The following is a 20,434-nucleotide window of genomic DNA, read 5'->3' as shown; positions in this document are numbered from 1 at the left end:
CTGGATGAATAACCAAATCAATGAAATCTGTAAAATTGCTAGCATTATTCTTTTACTTCCTAAGTTTACCACCTGTGTATCTTCAAAAGTGATCAAACTATGCTATGCTAATGTTAAATTCGTCTGGACAATCTACAAATAACATTTTTCACAGGGCATTTTTCTGCTCCCTGAAATACTTTAGATTCTAACGGTTTATCGGGATTAGCAGTCAAGAGGTTTTCAATCGAAAGCCATTCATCAAATAATGATTTTCATTGTCTTATATTGTAAAAATGAAAAAGAACTAAAATTGATCTAAATTATTTTGTGTAATTCTCATCAAATGGAGGTGCGAACAACTAAAAGGACGTTTATGCCATTGAACTATGGAATCCTATCGTAATCACATCTGCTTTGAGAGACACACGCTGGAATCATTAACTGATTATAAAATAATTTAATCTCAGTAAAAGACAAAATATATTCATGGAAGTTATCTTAGCATTTGCTGGTAATTAGCATGTTGAATTTAGAAAATTATATCCATACTGAAGGTATGGCAGATCAAGATGGAGTTACTCAATGGTGAGAAAAGTGTCCGGTTTCACTCCAAGTCATGTAAGCATGTGGCGCACAATGTTCAGATTTCTCGGAATTCTCTTCTTCCTCCTTCCTTATGATTATATATTTGATTTATTATTTGTTTCCTTGAGCTTCCAAGGAACATTCCATATCATTCTTCAACCTATAAAATCAAGAATCATTTCCTAAGTTATTAAAACACCATTATCAGTGCTCCTGTTTTAGCTTTATTTTCTATAAACTGAATTCAAATGGTTTTCCCGCCAGTAGTACTATGGTTTTAAGTAAATCAACCTCACTGAAAATCCAGAAGAATAACATTCGGCCTCGCCTTAAAAGAAGATCACATCAATATTTTTAAGTAACGCTCCTCTTCCCAATTTTAGGTAGCTAAGTAACCACCTGTTTAATCTGACATTATCACAGTTTTCAAATTATACAATCTTATTGATCTTCACAGAACGATCAAAAATTGTACAAGTCACGTTTTCTTGTGGATTCTCGTCACAGATAATACCACAATAAGGAGAAAACAGAATAAAGAGGTAAACTCTGAAATGACTCTGGGGAAAAGTAATGCTAAGATAACATTTCTGTTGGCATTTTTTACTTTTTCTAAAATTAAGAGTGCCAACGGGCTCCAGGTTCGATAACTTTCAGAGTTGACTCACGATCGTCACGATTTCGGGAGCTACTGAATTGAGATATACTGAAAAAGCCATAAATTATGGTTATGGGAGTCGATGTGCTGACCATACATCACCCAACTGAGTCAACTAGCCGACCACAGTCTTGCTGAGTTGTAACGCCAGAGAATTACTTAACCCTTAGATTCACTTGGCATTTTTCCTACGTAATTACACTTGGTGGGTCAAAATGACCCGGTGCTCTTTTTGATGTTTAATCTTTAGGAAATTGGAGATTTTGCTTCGGAAATGATGTCTGCTATATCCCTAGTTTCTCACATGGTTCTAATGTGCTTGAATTTTGTACAAGGGCTTATGTGTACAAGACCTTATTTGTACAAGGGCATATGTGTACCTGTTCACAGGTTTACTATTGTAATCAAAGAATTTGGATTTTTTTTTTCAGAATTTATGTTTGCTTCATCGCTATTTTCTCACACGGTCGTAACGTGCTTGAAGGTTGTACAAGGGATTATGAGTACAAAGAAATGTCTACTTGTTCATAGGCATGCTATTGTAGTAAAAATACACTATTGATTGCCATTCAGAATAATATTTCATTATTCATATCGTAATATGTTGTACAAAGGTGAATTTTAATACTATTAGAAATTATTGGCAACAAGTAATAACGTACTTTCACTACAGAAGTACACTACATTCTCACCCTACGCACATTCTTCACACAAAGACACAGTATGAACTGTGCAGATGAATCTTTGACATTTATAGCAGACAGTAGACGTTTTCTTATCCACTGACGTAGAACAAACTGAGCATCGCTCTCTTTTTGCTTGAAATTCCGGCACGGTATTCTTGTGGTCCTCGTGTTATACCACATCTTCTCAAAGCATCCACTACACTCCTCCTCAAGTCAGGAATCAGCACACGCCTTTCCATCTGAGGTTCCAACATGTCATGCACAAGCTCTTTCAAGAACTTTCTGTAGTGTCAGTAGCATTTCCTTCGTAGTCAGGATTGCAAGCTATGTACGTTATATATGCGTTATTTCCTCCGACATCTAGCATGTTGAAAAACAAGGTCATAGGCCACCGCCTGGTTTGCCTCTTTGTTGTGTATGTGCGTACCAATTTGTCCATAGTATCGACACCACCCTTGGTTTTGTTATAAAATGTTATTATTTCTGGCTTTTTTTTTTTTGGCACTTTCAGAATCTATTGAAGCATCTCCATGCATAGAAGATAATAAAATAACAGCTTTATTTTTCTTCGTTACAAAACTGAGCATTGTCGCATGTGGAATGAAAACAAATTCAGACGAATAAATTTGTCAATTTTTAGCTGGTAGCATAATTGTAGGCACTTTCCTCCTGTGTTTCCTAATTGTTCCAACTAAATTAATCTTATTACGTTACAACTCTTTAGCAAGAGATAAACTTGTGAAATGATTGTCTGTGTTAATATTTCTCCCTGGAAAGTTCTTCAAAGATTCAGGTAGCTTTAGAACAACATATTGTGATAGGTTAGTTTGTACTTGCTGCCCAGTTTTGCGACCTGTGTACACCATTCCAATGTTTGCATAACCAGATTTAGCAGAACACATCCAGAATATTTTGATTCCGTATTTTCCTGGCTTTTGGGGCATATACTGAATAAAACTACATCAACCTCCGTATGGCAGCAACTGTTCGTCAATGGTTAGATAAGTGTCTGGAATCATAGCTTCGGAGCAATTCTTCACGAACATATCCCATACGAAACTTATTGCAGCAAGGCGCTCAGTTTTTAGCCTAGTATCCCGTGTACGCGTGTCATCAAATCTCATTACTCGCAGTATATTCAAGAATCTGTTTACCGACATGGTAGCTCGATAAAGTGGATTTGCATACATGTCAAGAAACAATTCTTTTACCGGTACATCCCAATTTCTTTCTAGGCCAGCAAGAAGAAGTAATCCAAGAAAAGCAGTAAGTTCCACCATATCAACTTCTTTCCACGTAGTTCTTTTTTCTCGAGCAACGCGTTTGCCTTCTAGATTTGTACACAGTCTAATTTCTTCCAACAAGTCTGGTGAAAAGAACATATCAAACGCAGCTTTAGGTGAAGTGAGATGAATGTTTTTGACAGGTCCAGGATTATGTCTTACAACATTATGTACAAGGGTTTGACTTGAAGTACGGGGATTCATATTCCAAATAGTACCGTCTTTAGAAATATATCGACCGTTTATATCATGACTACAAGAGGGAATGGGCACATCGTTAGTAGTTTCACTTTCACTGTCGTCCGTAGATTCACTTTCATTATAGGAATCCTCTTCATTACTCTCGGGAATAACAGTTACTCTTTCTGCCTGTAGCTATCCAGTATCTTCCGTGTCACTATCGTCATCCTCACTTGCTCTTATAGCGTCATCTGAAAGTCCGCTCATTTTCGCAGTCTAAATTTCACCTCACAAATAGACACACTAATACACAAGCTGACAACAATTTTCAATAAATCAAATTCACAGAAAAATATTTTCTTTTTTCTTCTTTTTCTTCTTCTTTTCTTCTTCTTCTTCTTCTTTTCTTCTTCTTCTTCGACTCTTCATTTCCGCATTTTTGACCTTATGTTGCCTTAGAGAATACAAGTGTTCGAAAGTGAAATATATTACTGAAAATAAAGCAAACTAAATTACGGGTCAATTTGACCCACCAAATGTAATTACGGAGCAAAGAGAGAAATCAGTTTTCCCCCACCCCATATTTGGTGATACTAAAAAACTAAATATCAGGTATAGTAGACAAAAGACGAATATGAGATGTCACAAAGACTGGTTTTATAAAAACATCACTGACTCGTTTAGAAAAACAAAAGAAACAGGTACCGGGTCAATTTGACCCACCAAGTGTATCTAAAGGTTAAAACTTTTCACACATTCACACATGGAAATAAATGAATACGACGTATTAATATATATATAGTGCATGAATACCAATTACCTTTTATCTAGTCTACAATCAAATATGCCTGTTCTTATGGCGAAGGGTGAAACATGGCTGCAAAGGAGTCTCCAGTTATAATCATCCAGTAGGTATTCCTCCTTCCCATTGGCAGGGACAACTTGAACAAGCCACACACTATCCTTTGTGTCCTCAACTTCTTCATAGAAATGAGCTCCACCAGTGAAGTGGGACGACGGTGGTGAAGAAGCCAACCTTTCCTTTGAAACTTCAGTACCCAGCTCATCTACTTCTCCTTGAACCACCTGAGCTGTTAGGATCAAGTACAAAATATTACAGCCTAAAAATATATCACACTGAATTCACATGTACAGGTAATTTACTAATCAATATATCAATAGTTGTTTATTAAAACGCAATAATTCCATTGATATAATCGTAAAGAATTAAACAATGCCATTACGAAGTTATTGTCACGAAATATGAATTTTTGAAGTCTACCACACGTCATGTTCTCCCATTTACTACCAAAAGAATGAATTAATTCCAGTCAGGCTTCTACAATGTAACAAGTTTGTGTTTATTATTGGTATTTAACATGTACTGCCTTCAAATTCATTTAGAAGTAATTACCAATAATTCATCCAAAAGTGGTTGCAATATATATATATATCGCAATGATTTTATAGGTAAAGTCTAAATGATGGTCCGGGCGACTTTTTTCCCTTCACCAAATTTTATTACAAAATATAATAAATACAAATGTTTCTAATTCAATGTCTCTTCCTCAATGACCAAGTGAAGGAATATTAGATGTTTTGCTGGGTGCCCCTTCCACTCATGGCAGTTTCCAGAACACTTAGCAGGTTGTAGGTTAGATTAGGATTATAAGTTTAAGATGGGATCCCTAGTCCAGTGCGACATAGGGTAAAGGAAGAGGTGCTCCTAGTCCACAGCGACATAGGAAGGTAATGGTTAAGCGATCAGTTGGTCGACCGATACCAGGTCCCTCGGTGGTTGAGCTTTTATCTGTCCTTTTCGGGTCCTTTCGTGAGGTCCGTCCTCTTTCGGCGTTCCCCGGTGTCTTCCATGTCGGATTCTCGTCTGCTAGGCTTCACAAAGAAAACCATCGTTAAATTGAACCAGCCCTTCCTTCCTTGATTTTGGCGCAGACTGAGATTTCAGCAGAATCCTGTCTTGACACCACGGCTGTTGTCCAGTTCACGCGTTCTTTTATGCCACCTCGTATCGTTATTCAACGATATAAAACTTATACGGTACAACATGAGACAGTACTGGGACCCTGTGATCCAGAACTGAGCCCAACATAATTAAGATATTGCTCTGGCCCTATATTACAACTGATCACGAATATACGATAAATTAATCAATGTGACTTCCTAATACATTAGAACTACAGTAGACCACCGAGTATCCGACCTAATGTGGCAGAAGGGCCGGCCAGAGCTCCTCCACAGTCACTACAACTATTTTTCGCTTATCACCCGTTTTTAAATCTTCACTGTAGTACATTTAAAGAAACATTAATCATACCCCAAGAACAATTTACGAACACAGTATTGTACGTACTGTACAGTTATAATCAGGAACAGCGGCAAACGTACTGTGTTGAGGTCCGTTCCACACTGACGAAACAATAAACAAGGAGCAGAACACTGCTCTTTTCCTGTCAAAACTTGTATTTTAGACACGACACGTACGAGGATCGTAGCAGAAGCCCGCTTCCAATGCCTTGGCATGTTGCCAATGCAACGCCTTCCCTTCCTCATTTAATTACAATAAAAGAAAACTAGGCCGGATAGTCGCGAGCTGGATACTCGGGAGTCTACTGTATTTTTCTTAGTTACCTCATCATAATTAGACCTATGGTAAGAATTTTACATTTATCTTTCCACTGCCATCGACTCTTATAATCTATCGTTCCCTGGACTGCAACCACTTAAAACGTATTGTTATTCGGTTGTAACATATATTCGCACCATATTTTTCGTAAACGTTTGTAGCTAACAACACTATTGCTGGCCACTTGGGTGAAAGTTATGATCGTAGAGGTAGGTGATATACCTTTCGTAACATTAATCTTGACTCATTTTATTTTTTATCGGAGTTCAAGATGGAATAGCAACTGAACAAAACTGAGCACTTCTTTGTTGCTATTTGCTTTCAATCAAGGTTTGAATGCTGATGCTCCCAAAGCCACTGCAACCATTCTAAACATCTACGGAGACAACTGCATTGCAATCCAAGACTCGAAAATGATTTGCATGCATTAAAGGGAGAATCGGAATGTAGTGCTGCTAACACTTTAGAACTCAATGATAAGTTCAGTATGCTATAATGAACATTACATAAAGAAAGTTACAGCCCACTTCGTAGTATTCAACTTTTAAGTGAGTTGTATAATGTTATTTTAAGGAATCAGTCATTTAAGATTTCTGTATTTGTTACAAGTCCATTGAGGCAATTCTGTTTCCATGTCTTTAAGAAAGCTACTGGCAGTATTCTCAAAATATGATTAGTATCACGGAATATGATTAATACAATAGTAAATTATTATTATTTATTTATTTCAACAATCACCAGATACAGCTCAGAGGACATTTTATACTGGATATCCAACAACAATGGAAAGGATTTAGGAAGTATCGGCCAGGGTCTGTTTAGTAGGTACCATCCCAGTATTTCCCTGGTAGGACTGAGAAAAACCCTAGAAAACTCGTCAGGATGATCGGCAGCGGGAATTGAACCCACGACCTCTCAAATGCGTCAGTTTGGTTCCTTACTTATCTTCCGTGATGGAGAAACTGTTGATGTCCCTGTTAAATATAACTGTTTGGTGAGAAGAGAAACATCCTTCTTCACTTCTCTGCATACCAAGTTTTAGGCATCTGTACACTCAGTTTCTGCACTTTTGTACACAAAACTGTCGGAGTGCTCATGTCTACTTCTTTGGCCGGTTCATGGGTTATTTTAAGGAATCATCGTTTAAACATTCCTCACCGAAGTTTTCCCAACCTGAGCTAGTTGGGAAAGTCAAAAATTTCCTCAGTACAAATGCTTGATGTAGCTTCGGCAGCACGGAAACTTTGAAAGCTAATAGCAACAAATATCGGAAGTGCTCAACAATATATACTTACACTCATGTTGGAATGCTAAAAATATTTTATTATTATATAAAGATCAATATAATGAAATGTAAAAGGAGAAGGAAGGATTGGTACGTTATACTGCATAGATCTTTGTGTACCCATCAATATCTAAAACCCAATAGTAAGTTTGCTATGAAAGAAAATACAATGTAGAAAACACGCAAACATAGTGATAAAGAGCACCAGAGTAAATTTAGTAACAGTAGGGATATTAATCTTCTTTTGCTGGGTTTATGCGGGAAGGATAAAGAAAGGTCAAATTTAATATGAAAGATAAAAGAAATACTTCTCAGGACTGTCAATTGAACTGGATACGAAAAAAAAAAAAATCACGAAATGTGTATCATCTAATTCATCCATTATAATCTTTATTGAAGAATGTGTTACATTAAAACAATGTATCAGAGATTTACTTACAAGCTGTAAGGCACATATTCGTAAGAACAGTGGCGGAGGCATAAGGTGAACCAATTTTCCTAACAGAGATATCTTTACTATATTTTATCAAAGAAGTTTGAAAAATACATTAGTGTACGTGATCCATTTTTCAAAGTGATAATTGTGACATTTCCTTTGTTGATGGCATCTGTAAGAGCTTTTTTTCAATAGTCTTGACTACTTATTTTTTTTTTTTTTTTATTTATTTTTTTAAGCAAGTTAGGTCACTCACATGAACAGAGCATCTCTTTATAAAAACATTCTGCACTTTACGTGTAAGAGTTCCAAAAATTATAATAAAATATCTTGATTTTTTAATAATGTGAGAGATTTCTTGATTTAAGTCCTTCTGTTGACGCGAACAATGTGAGAGCTCGTTTAGGCATTACATGTTCTTTTCTTGATGTAATTTGTACACACAACAATAAACATACGCAAAAATTAAATTTTAACACAGGTCTGCAAAAATTTTACGGCATAAAATTCGTAACAATAAATAAGAAATACTATGATTATAAAACTATTAATTCTTTCGTCCTACTACATACAAATTTTGGATAATATTGTATTAGAAGTTCTATTTTCGTCAACGTCTGTGAACGGCATTTTAAATCTTTATTTTTTTCAAAATGAACTTTTCGTGTGATGTATTTCTTTTTAAATGTAACTGCGTTCCTTAATTCCAAACTTGGATAATTAACTAACTCTATGGCCTAGGAAACCCGGAGGTTCAACGCCGCTTTCACAAAAGCTCTCCACTGACTTATATCCTTAGCTAACTGTATCCAGTTTCTATTTTGTATTCCTATCTCTGCAAGATCTATCTTAATATTGTCCTCCATCTGCGCCTAGGTCTTCCTAATGGTCGTTTTCCGATTGGTCTTCCAGCTAAGACTTTGAAAGCGTTTCTACTTTCTTCCATTCTAGCTACATGACCTGCCCACCTAAGCCTCCTAGACTTGACGACCCTAACAATGTTGGGTAAACCGTATGAATTATGTACTTCCTCGTTATGAAGTTTCCGCCATTCCCCATTCCCGTTTCTCTTGGGTCCGAATATTCGTCTCAGGATCTTGTTCTCAAATACTTTCAGTCTATGTTCTTCCCTCAGAGTAAGTGACCATGTTTCGCAACCATACAGAACAACAGGCATGATCATCGTTTTATATATTTTAAGCTTCAAATTCCTCGACAGAATTCGCGACGACAAGAGATTTTAAATCAATAGTAACACGAATTCCCTGCTTTTAGTCGACATTTAATTTCTCCGTGAATATGATTTTCCTCTGTTAATATTGATCCTAGATATTTGAAACTATCCACTTTATCAAAAGTATTATTTAATATTTTAACGCATCTTTAATTTGCTGTATTACGGTCCCGACGCACTTCCATGTATTTAGTTTTCTCTGCATTTACTTCTAAACCCATGTCCCTGCAAGCGTTTAATAAGATCTCTGTATTTCTTTCTATTGTCCTCCTATCATCCCCTATTAAATTTACATCATCAGCATATGCCATAATCTGGTGAATACCGTTCAACTCTAGGCCCTGGTTGCTATCTTTGATTTTCCTTATAGCGTATTCCAGAACAAAGTTAAATAATAATGGCGACAACGCATCTCCTTGTTTCAGGCCATTTTCAACGTGAAAGCTTGTGGACAAAAATTTTCCTACCCGGACTTTACCTTGGGATTCATTTAAACATATCTTAATTAACCTAATTAGCTATCTCGGTATTCCAAGTTCTGTAAGAACGTTGTATTATAATGTTTCTCTCCTAACCGAGTCGTACGCCTTTCTAAAATCAATAAGTAGTTGATGTACCGGGGTATTGTATTCCCACTTTTTTTCGAGTATTTGGCGAATGGTAAATATTTGGTCGATAGTTGATCGATTTCGTCTAAATCCGCACTGATAATCTCCAATAATTTCATCTGCGTATGGGGTCAATCTTGCTAATATTTGAAAGGATTTTATAGGATGTTGACAAAAGAGAAATGCCTCGATAATTATTACAGTCAGTTTTGTCGCCTTTCTTGTGAATTGGAACAATGATTGATTCTTTCCACTCTTGTGGCAATTCTTCCTTGTTCCACAATTTTTCGCCTCCAGCTAAAATTAACTCAGCCGGAATTTCATCTACACTCGGAGATTTGTGTTTCCTTAATTTCTTTATAGCGGTTTCTACTTCTATTCGGTTGGGTTCTGGAATATACGGTTCTGCGGTGTGTATCTACTTTTCTCCACGCACACTAGTTTTTGGTTGCGTGTTAAGCAAGCCATCAAAGAAATCTTTCCATCTAATTAAGATGCTATCCGTATCAGTGAGAACTCTACGGCCCGATTTCTTTTAATATATAAGCACGAGGTTGGTAGCCTTTCTTAAATTCGCTGATTCCTTTATACATGTCCCGGATGTTTTTATTTTTACTATGATCTTCAAGTTTCTTAATTTTAGCTTTCAAAAAATCGCGTTTCTTTGTTCTAAAAGTTTTGGAAGTTTCCCGCCTGGCATCTGCGAAATTTTGTGTAGTTATTCCATTCGGATTTTGTAGCCATCGTAATTTTGCCTGTTTTCTCTTCTCTGCTATTTTAATGCATTCCTGGTCAAACCAAGGTTTGTTCCTACGTATTTCCGCGTGTCCCAGTTTTTCTTTTGCTGAAATTTTAATGCTATCTCTAATTTCAATCCAGGTATCCTCAACACTAGTGCACTCCGAATCTTCTAAAGCCGAGAATCTATTCGAAACTTCAATCTGGTATTCCTCTCTTACCTGGCTCTCTTCTAATTTCTTTAAATTGAATCTCTCCGTTTTCGGACAATGAATAATACCTTTATTCAACGATAATCTCTCTCGTATTATCGCTGCTACCAGGTGGTGATCAGTGTCACAATCAGCCCCTCTAAACGACCGGACATCAATTATGCTAGATTGCCTTCTTCTATCTACTAAACGTGATCAATTTGATTATGTGTTTTTCCGTCTGGTGATGTCGAAGTGTATTTATGAACGTCGCGATGTGGGAATTTTGTACTCTTCACGATTAGGTTTTTGGATGTTGCAAAGTTCACGAGTCTAACACCGTTGTCATTACTTTCCTTATGCAGACTTTCATTCCCTATAATCGGTTTGAAAATATCCTCTCGTCCTATCTTCGCATTGAAATCCCCTGATGGAATTTTCATATGGTATCGCGGGAGTTGGTCAAATATCCGTTCCACTTCTTCGTAAAAACTGTCTTTTATATCGTCATCCTTATCTTCAGTTGGGGCATGGGGCATGTACATTTAAAACAATAATATCACACTACCGTCCCTTAAGAGTAATAAAAGAAAGTCTGTCAGTAACAAATTCAACCCGTTTAATTGCTGGCAATATTCGTTTGTGGACGAAAAATCGTTCCTAACTGGTGATTTTTATTTCCTCCCCCGTAAAAGAACGTAAAATTTCCGGAATTCACAGATCCATTTCCTTCCCACCTAACTTCCTGAACTCCTACTAGGTCCATCCTGTATTTCTCTAACTCACTCGTTACGGATTTTAACGCGCCTGCCCTATATTCTCTGTTTTATTTTTTTTCTGCGATAAGAGCGCTCCTAACTCTTTGAGTGTATATATCGAGACCTCGAAAACATTTATTTCTTATTTTAACGTCCAACGATTATGCACTGGGACTTATGCTCAAAGAGGAGAATAAATACCGGCTTTAGTGTCCCGGTCGGAACTAAAGGAGATTTGATAACGAGATGAGTGATAATGGTAGAATGAAGAAAGTGAGAGGAAACAGGAGAACTGATGCACATGTTGCTTGTCCATCTCAAAGCCCACGTGGGTGAGGGGGCTGAGATCGAACCAGAGACCCCAAGCACCAGAGGTGAGCTCTTTTTATCACTGACCCACCGCAGCTCCACCTTGAAAACTATTGCGTTATCAGCTTTATACTATGTCTTCTACAAGAGATGGTGCGTGTGCCTCCTTAAGTTGCATTCTGCTGTTATAAGTTCCTCAACAACATGTCAATTTCGACTGAAATCAGAAGACAGTACATGAACAATCCGAATAACTTTTGTTATATGTGAGGGAGGGGATCTGATGGGTCGCTTAGGAATAGTCTATGAATTAAAAGATGAACGACCATTTATAGACTCAAACAAAAGACGTTTAAAGGGAGTTCTCCACTACAACGTCTACAAACTAGCCTCTGTGACAAGATATCATCCGACATCCCTTGAAGAACTTAAGGCACTTTATCCATTGTATTAGGAAAAATCAAACACAGTGAATTAGTCAAATGTATGCTGTAATAGTGCAGGAGCCATACTACTGACGACTGTTGCACGGAAGTGTATAGAGAATTCCTCTTCAAAACATGTTTCCTATCTGTCTAAGAATAGTTTTTAGCTTGGGTACGCATTTCAGGTATGGGGAGGTTTCTTCCAATATGGCCGACCAGCCAAAGTGCAACGTTGGTGGAAAATAGCCTATATCTCCGAAACTATTGCTTTTAGCACAAACTTTCAAAGAACTAAAATTGATCAGCACATTATTTTAAATTAGATACGCCATTTTTTTTAGATTAATTACATAAAGTTTTATATTGACAATGAATATTATTTTATTTTTTTGAAACCATTAATTAAACTTGGTAAGAAAACTAAGTATGTGAGATTAATTATTTGAGTTTGTTTTATGTTTTAGGATTTCAGAAAGCTGCATCTGTAAAAAGACAAAGATTATAAAAAAGTACAACATACTCCACCACCAAAGCGACAGAAGAAAATCAATAGTTTTGAAATATCTGTTACATGTAAGACCATATTTCATGTCTGTAGTGCACAGACAATTTCTACTCGTTAGAAGAAGAAATTCTCACATTTCTACTTGTTAGAAGAATGTAATAGCGTGTTCCAGATTCTGTACTTGTGATCTTTCAAAGTGCTACAATGATTGGTATTAGCCTCTGTTATATATAGAAATTAGACCTCATTAATAACCATTTACTGCTTTTAGCTTTTAATAGGGCTAATTATAATCATTCCTACGTTTAAGATTGCGTAAGTTATCAAAATGTATATTTTATCTTAGTAATGTTGCAAAGAATGCAATGTTTTCATTAATAAAGCCTTTTATAATCTTTAAAACTATTTTTTGTTTAAAAACTGTTTGTACATTATCCAAAAATATGTCCAAACTGATTAATTTTGGTCCTTTGGAATTTTCAGCTAAAAGCAATAGTTTCGGAGATATAGGCTATTTTTCACCAGCGTTAAACATTAGCTGGCCGCCATATTGGCGGCCATTTTGGGAGAAACCTCTCCATACCAGAAGTATATAGGAAATGAGTTTTGAAGAGAAATTCTCTATACACCTCCGTGCAACAGTCGTCAGTAGTATGGCTCCTAGACTATAATCTGAAGTCTATGCCATTTTATTGGGTCAACAAAGAGGGAATACTAAATGCTCCTGTTTTCTGAGCAAATAGCATAGTAGAGTTTATGAAAGACAGTGGAAAGTTTCAAATTGACCCAAACGAAAAACTTTAATATTAGGAACGAAAAATATAGTGCATTCACTTTAGTTAATCCTGAGAATGTTCTGTTACCTCCCTTATACACTGAGTTAGGGATAATGAAGCAACTTGTCAAAATCTTGGACAAAGAACAAGGATAGCATTTTTGACGGCCCACAGATTCGTACTCACAAATGATTCTGTGTTGGGAAAAAGTATGAACGACGTGGACCCCCTTGTATGAGACTCATATGTCGATGTAGTCAAAAATTTTTGGACAATGTGACACATGACCGATACTAACAGACTGTGAAGGTCATGTTCCAAAAACGGAATGCACTCGGATGTTACATGAGTCGGAAGTTACATCATCTCCACTCTCGCCTTGACTATTTTCCATAAAACTTAGGTGAACTAGACGAACAGGTTCCATCAAGATTTCAGAGATGGAAAAGAGGAATCAAACTTGGTGTGACATGTTCATTATGGCGGATTACTGTTCGTACCTAGTGTGAGATAATCCCCATGAAGATAACAAACTTAAGTCGACAAAACGGTTATTTGCAACTAAACGACGGATAGATAATTTGTATTTGGTGGGTTTCGAATAACTTCAAGCTTTCTGTATCTTTTATAAATGTTTTCATTATATTTAGTTGTTGGTAGTCAGTGTTACACACATTTGATAATGGGAATAACATTCAATATTTATTACAAATCAGTAGGTCATTAAATATGCACACTGTAGAAATCCTTTCGTAACAGATAAATGGTCAGTAGATTTCCAATCAGCACACCAAAATTACCAAAATTAGGTAAAAACATGTATTTTACTTCATAACGCAAAACAAAAGCTTCACTTTGCAGACATATATAGTTAGTCATTTAAAAAAAAAAAATGATTTAGTGCGTGGCAATTATAGTACATCAATACTCAAAATAATTGAATTCGACTTTTCAGCAAACTGTGTAAGCACTTTGAACTTCTGAAAACCTGGTGTAAAACGTCACCACGGAACAAGTAGTTTGAAATTGCTCAGGAAAACTTTTAACGACGCAATAACAAAGCAAAAGTCACACTTATCTCCTTTAAAAATAATTAAAAATAAAAAAAAACGCGTCAATTACTATTTTAAATAAATGTGTACATTATTACTGTTTACAAAGGAAGTGCTACGAATTTTTGTCGAAGTATCCTTACTCTTCCGTGCAATATTGAAATAAAAGATCAAAGTGCTGATTTAATCCCCTATTGATAACAAATCTGACAACTCATTCCACATTAAACTTTAGATTCTGTAATACTCTACTAACCTGATGCAGCAACTAATTCTGCCAGCTCTCGTTTTTCCACGTATCCTGTATAGCTGACACCTCTTGTCTCCAGCAAGTGCTTCAGTTGACGAACACTAAGGACTAGGGGGTCAACGATATGAAGCGATGTTATACCATAATGGTACCACAGTACAATATCCAACAACCTGGAGACAATAAAAACCAGCAGAAAATACATGATCAGCAATACAAGCTGAAGCCAAATCGACCTCATCTTGAATCGGCACAGCTACCAGAGACTACACTTCTATTTTTCCATACTCTAGCTGGGCGTACCTACGAAACAAAGAATTGTCATTATGATACTTGCATCATATTTAACACACTCTTCATAACATAATATTTTTTTCTAATTTATCATAGAAGGCATAACTTTATCTTAAAAATTTTTCACAGATAACGTTGATACGTACACCACAGATAGCACTCCCCGCTGGCCTAGTGGCTAGTGCGTGTGATTGTGATGCACTTAGTCCCGGGTTCGGTTCTCTTGGGAGAACAAAAATTTCACAATCATTCACTTTCATTAATCATCCGTTTCCTTTAGCCATAATCGTGGCACGTTAAACTACAAAATTTCATTCCATTTGTTATACCTCAGATGGAAGGGGCTTACAATCCACAATATGTTCGGATATAATTGCAAGAGAAAATTCAGATTTCACATCAGTCTTCTTTTTTTTTTTTTTTTTTTTTAATTTTTCAGTTTTACATCACACGGTTATGCTCGCTAGGCTAAAGGACACTGTGATGATGAGAAATGAATGAAATCGTGGAATGAAGAAAGTGGGAGGAAACCGGAGAACCCCAAGAGAACCCACACACGGTGTTTGTGCACTACAAAGCTCACTTGGCGCGAGCTGGGGTCGAACCAGGGGCCTAGAGCACCAGAGGTGAACGCTCTACCACTGAGCTTCTACGGCTCCTAAACTTTTTATTTCTTTATTATTTTTTTTTATTGATAACAATGATTCAAAAATATGTCCTCAACAAATGTGAAACTTAAATCAATCTGCTTTTGATTTCTCTTTTACTGATGACATTCCAGTTGTATTGCTTCCATTGTCGTATATATCATAATGCAGATGATTACAACACTAACAAAAATATTAACTGTAGCCCGCGAATGAAGTTACTGGCGGCTCGGAAAGGAAGAAAAATTACAAGCAAGAGGGACCAGAGTGCACAGCACTTTTAATACTTGTCTAGGTAAAAAGGAAAATTTAACTACAATTCAGTGATTTGTAACACAGTAACTTACTTTATAGCAGTGATTTAAGAACACAAATTGCTTCTACAATGAAGGAAACTGATCAATATAGCCTATATATAGTTCTGCAAGGAGTGTAATTCCTTAAAATAATGAATAAAAATGAATATAATGGGTAATTAAAACGTAGTAGTCATTTGCCGTCACCATTTGGGTGCCTTACTGAGTAAAATTTCAATTTTTAATCAAGGAGGCAATCCAGACTTCGAATACTATGATTATTATGGTATAATAATCATAATATTCCATACATCATTAAACACTGCCCCATTCCCTCTGTTTATTTTAGAGATAATAATATTGTCTACTGCTTCCTTGATTGACCTTAAAAAAGACACTGCTATGGACTGTGTCTCCAATGATTACGCAACGCAAATAACGACAATGATGAGTAAAGTAATACAGGAACCTTGCTAATTTATATGGAAATCGCAGTTTAAAAGCCAAAAAGTATTGTATATGTTATGAATTTTTAAGTGGAGACGCTACTACAGGAAAGCAAGTCGCTGAAGAGCGAAATCAAAAAGAAAAAATAAGACGAAATTTCTAATACTCCGCCCCTAAAATAAGGCGGATTCTTTTACACCTCTACCTTTAATCATTTCTTTTCTGAACGTTGTTTGCACTCAGACACGTCAACTATTTGACGAAGGATCGTATTTCAAAATCTCACTTTCTCACACATAAGGAAAAATATAATTCCACAGAGGAGGAAAAAATTAATATATCTCATATATTCCACATAATTATTATCTTGAATAGATGAGGTATTACATATTCAACTGCTTTCCTGTCTATATAATTATTATTTCTTTCATTATGTCTGAAAAAGTGAGATTTTGAGATAGACCCCTCGTCAAATAGTTGACGAAAGAAACTACTTGTATCAAAACTGAAACTAAGAATCCTTTTGTAAACTAGATAATGATAGAACAACTCTGAGACTTATTTTAAAAGCATTTCTATAGATAATATTCAATATTCAATACAGCTAACACTTTCAAAAAATAAGTTTTACTTCATAGAGAGTTATTTAGACACATCGAAGAAGAGTGCATTAATCTGAATTTGCTATCAGATGTCGCACAATCACTTTTCTTTAAAGGAAATTACACTATGACAAGAACATTTCTTTCTGGGTAGTGACATATAAATTTATTATACAATTAAAGCCTGTGACAAACATCTTGGCATTTTAGGTAAACGAATAAAACGCAAGCTCTGACGCAACGTTGCCAAGTGGCAAAGAGGTGTGGGATATGGCTTAGCTAAGCAGACGAACTACAGCGCGATCAGGTGGCAGGAGATAAACTGAGTGAATTGTACAAATTAAACGTGGCAATACCGCAGGCCTCTCATTTGCTAGCAGCATTTAAAGGAAACTTGGAGCACCGCATTCAAATGCCAAGATGTTTGTCACGCCGTTTAGCATACACGTACAGTATCAATATGTAAACATATATGATACCCAACTAAATACAAAGAGTACTCTTAATTTTTTCCATTATTATATCTGTAAATAATAATATGATGCTAAGATTTTTAGCATATATGCCTGTTGAGATTAATTCTAAGCAATTATTAGCTGGCATAATACTATTATTCTACAACTGGCAGGTCCAGTGGAATAAATTGAGGAGTATATACTCAATATTATCTCGGGCTATCTATTTTGCACACTGAAATTAAACATTTCGATTTTTCTTATCGTCACTCTCATAGCTGAGTAGCTATTATATGTGATCCTAATTTGGTTGTCCTCATATTTCTATTCTTTCTACTTTATGCATTCATATTTTGAAAATCAGCAATAGTTTCTCAATTCCCGATAGATTGAAGAAGCGTAAAATATAAGAAATATCACGGTGGTAGCCCCAACACACGAGCTACGTGAATGGAATAGTTTCTGCGGGCCTCATCCGACATGCGAGCGCAACTCAATATTTAGGACTGCTGCGACAATTGAGTCGAAGTGGTTAACAGGTGTTGTGTCACGAAAGCTACAATAGTAGCATACCACAAATCACTCAGCTGAATTACGCCATCTGACAGACCAGAGTCCTTCTACGCTGAAAAACCTAACGTTTCAAGTGATAAGATTCTCCTTTAGCTTTCCTAAAAAGATTCAAAAAAAAAAAAAAAAATCGTTGGCCCTCGTTCCCATTTTAAAACTGAAAGAGGAGGAAGACAGTTATGATTATGGAATGTTATCAACGAATGAATTCTGTTCTACAGAAAGAAAACTATTTATTCTATAGTTTAATTTTACATAGCTATATGGTATATACTTGCGCAACACTTTCTGCAAAAGACAATGATGGGCAAATACTTTTGAATTCAGATTAGATAACGACCAATGATTAAGTCTAAAGACACCTTATCACAATATAAAACGCCTACATAATCATATCTCCGTCTTCACATGCAAGATCTTGAACGAGGTAAGATTTCTAATTGTTCAGTCACATGATCGTAGAATTTCTGCTATGATGACTCAAATCCAACAGTTCCTTACTTAAGGAAGTGAGTTTGTTGAGTTATTTGTGTTGACTCATGAATATACGTCTTTAGAGAAAGAAACTTTGAAGCACTTAACAGAAAATTTTAAAAAAGAAAGAGAAATGGGTATGATATTATTAATATAATAAACAAGAGACTATTGAAGAAAGCACAATTTTTTCAGAAAACTAAAATTCCACCATGAGAAACTGAGATTGCGTATCTATCTTCATTCGCTTAGGCCACATGCACGTAGAACACTTTAAAAAAATGTCAATTTTATTGACGAATCCCTAAAATAATAATAAAAGCAACTTTCGGTACTTAAAATCAAAGATTGGCTGAAAGCTCCAAACTGATTGACATAGTTTTCGGACAGTTGCAATTAACTGGACTCAAACTAGCACACACAGTCCTCACCAAGTTCTATAGATGAGTACCAACATTTGCTGACGATTGTACAATAAATGGAAATTACAATGGTTGTGCTCTCCATCAGCTATAAGCACCTGTACGAATACAATCTTCGGGACAGCGCAGTTTTCTACAAGGCACAGTAAAAAGGAAATGGAACAGGTGTGGTCAAATGGCTACTACGCGTGGCCTTGGACTAAATTCCCGATAGTGGTGGATAGTAATCAATCTCAGATACAAATCAGAGTAGTGCTCAGATGTGTCTCTTATGAAATGAAATCTGAGTATTACGTCCCACGGTTATGCCGGTTAGGCTAAAGGAGACGGTGATGATGAGTAATGAATGAAATGGTGGAATGAAGAAAGTGGGAGGAAACGGGAGAACCCCGAGAGAACCCACGCACACGATGTTTGTCCACCACAAGGTTCACTTGGCGGGGGCTGGGATCGAACCCGGGACCCCAAGCACCAGAAGTGAACGCTATACCACTGAGCCACCGCGGCCCCCTATAGAAGACAAGAGTATATGGTACTATCGCAGGAAATATTTGATACATAAGACTTAGATTGTCAGTATTTAGGAGCAACTTTTAAAATAATCAGTTACCTTAAGCTTAAATATGCTACTGCTTAGCCGAGAATACCCGACAGCCATAGTCGAGTGGTCTGCGGCATTAGGCTGTGGATCGTTTGCTGTGAGTCTTGGATTCGAATCCCGCTTCGGGCATAGGTGCTTTTAACTGTACTCGTTTACTTCTATGTCTGCGTGGTGTAGTGATGATTAGAGTGTAATCCGTCCAAAGCGTTCAGCAGGTTAAATAATTTGATAAAAAGCTGTTATCTTTTCATATATATATACAGTGATTAGCGCGTGCCTTCGGTGCCCGTGGTCATGGATTCAATTTTCGAAGAGGCACTCATCAATTTCGGTGTTGACCCAGCATCGTGGGGGCAATTGGGGAGTTCTCAAGTAAGAGGTAGCGGACTGCAGTCTAAAAAGCCGCCATTAGGGACTTCGGGTGTTGATGCATTGAATACACATTCCCACTTTCAACGTAAGCCCGCTAGTAGGAACCAAAGGACTGTCGTGCCAGAGTTTAGTTTGTTTTAATTATCATAAATGCCTTCTTTATTATTAAATTTTATCCAATATTTTCTTTTCAACTGGTTTATTCAGAGCTAGCTACTTGTCTTCATTTTAATTCATGTTCATAGTCAGCACAACTAATCACTAAGGAAAAACAATCTTTTCAATAAAATTAGTCTCGCGTCTTTCGTAGCTCTAAGTTAGTTTTTTTTTTTTTTTTTTTTTTTTTTTTTTTTTTTTTTTTTTTTTTTTTTTTGAGAGTGCCCTGTATCAGAGAAAAATTAATTGACGTATGTAAGAGAATATATCTGTAATGAAGTCATAATTACTCAGTTTTTGCATCGTACATAGTTTCCTCATCCTCATTAATCTCTTCACCCTCGCTTCCTGAATTCCAGTTCGAGTATTCTTTCTTGAGCAAGGCCCATTTAATGGGAGACTGATGTCTCATGTAGGCCTCTTAACTATAACATCAGCAATAAAGAAAGTAGAGTTTAATTTGCACTATTTTAGAACATTGTTAATTATTAACTAAATAATAATAATAATACG

The 20,434-nt window shown here is 36.3% G+C and overlaps 1 protein-coding gene across 2 annotated transcripts in view; it reads right to left on the bottom strand.

Moving 5' to 3' along the window:
* Positions 1–20,434, bottom strand: part of LOC145689275 (E3 ubiquitin-protein ligase RNF103-like) — a 36,155-nt gene that overhangs the window by 9,806 nt on the left and 5,915 nt on the right. For both annotated transcript variants that reach the window (XM_081763414.1, XM_081763418.1), the window contains exons 2-3: positions 14,592–14,888; positions 4,195–4,465 (exon numbers count right to left, since the gene is read on the bottom strand). In XM_081763414.1, coding sequence (XP_081619540.1) covers positions 4,195–4,465; positions 14,592–14,826 — 506 coding nt within the window. In that variant the 5' untranslated portion in view covers positions 14,827–14,888. The remainder of the gene's footprint in view (positions 1–4,194; positions 4,466–14,591; positions 14,889–20,434) is intronic.

Source organism: Thermobia domestica, chromosome 1, assembly GCF_964235325.1.
Source record: "Thermobia domestica chromosome 1, izTheDome1.hap1.1, whole genome shotgun sequence".
NCBI classification, from domain to species: Eukaryota; Metazoa; Arthropoda; class Insecta; order Zygentoma; family Lepismatidae; genus Thermobia; species Thermobia domestica.
The sequence above is the reverse complement of the archived record's forward strand: the minus strand, read 5'-3'. Positions and strand labels throughout refer to the sequence as shown.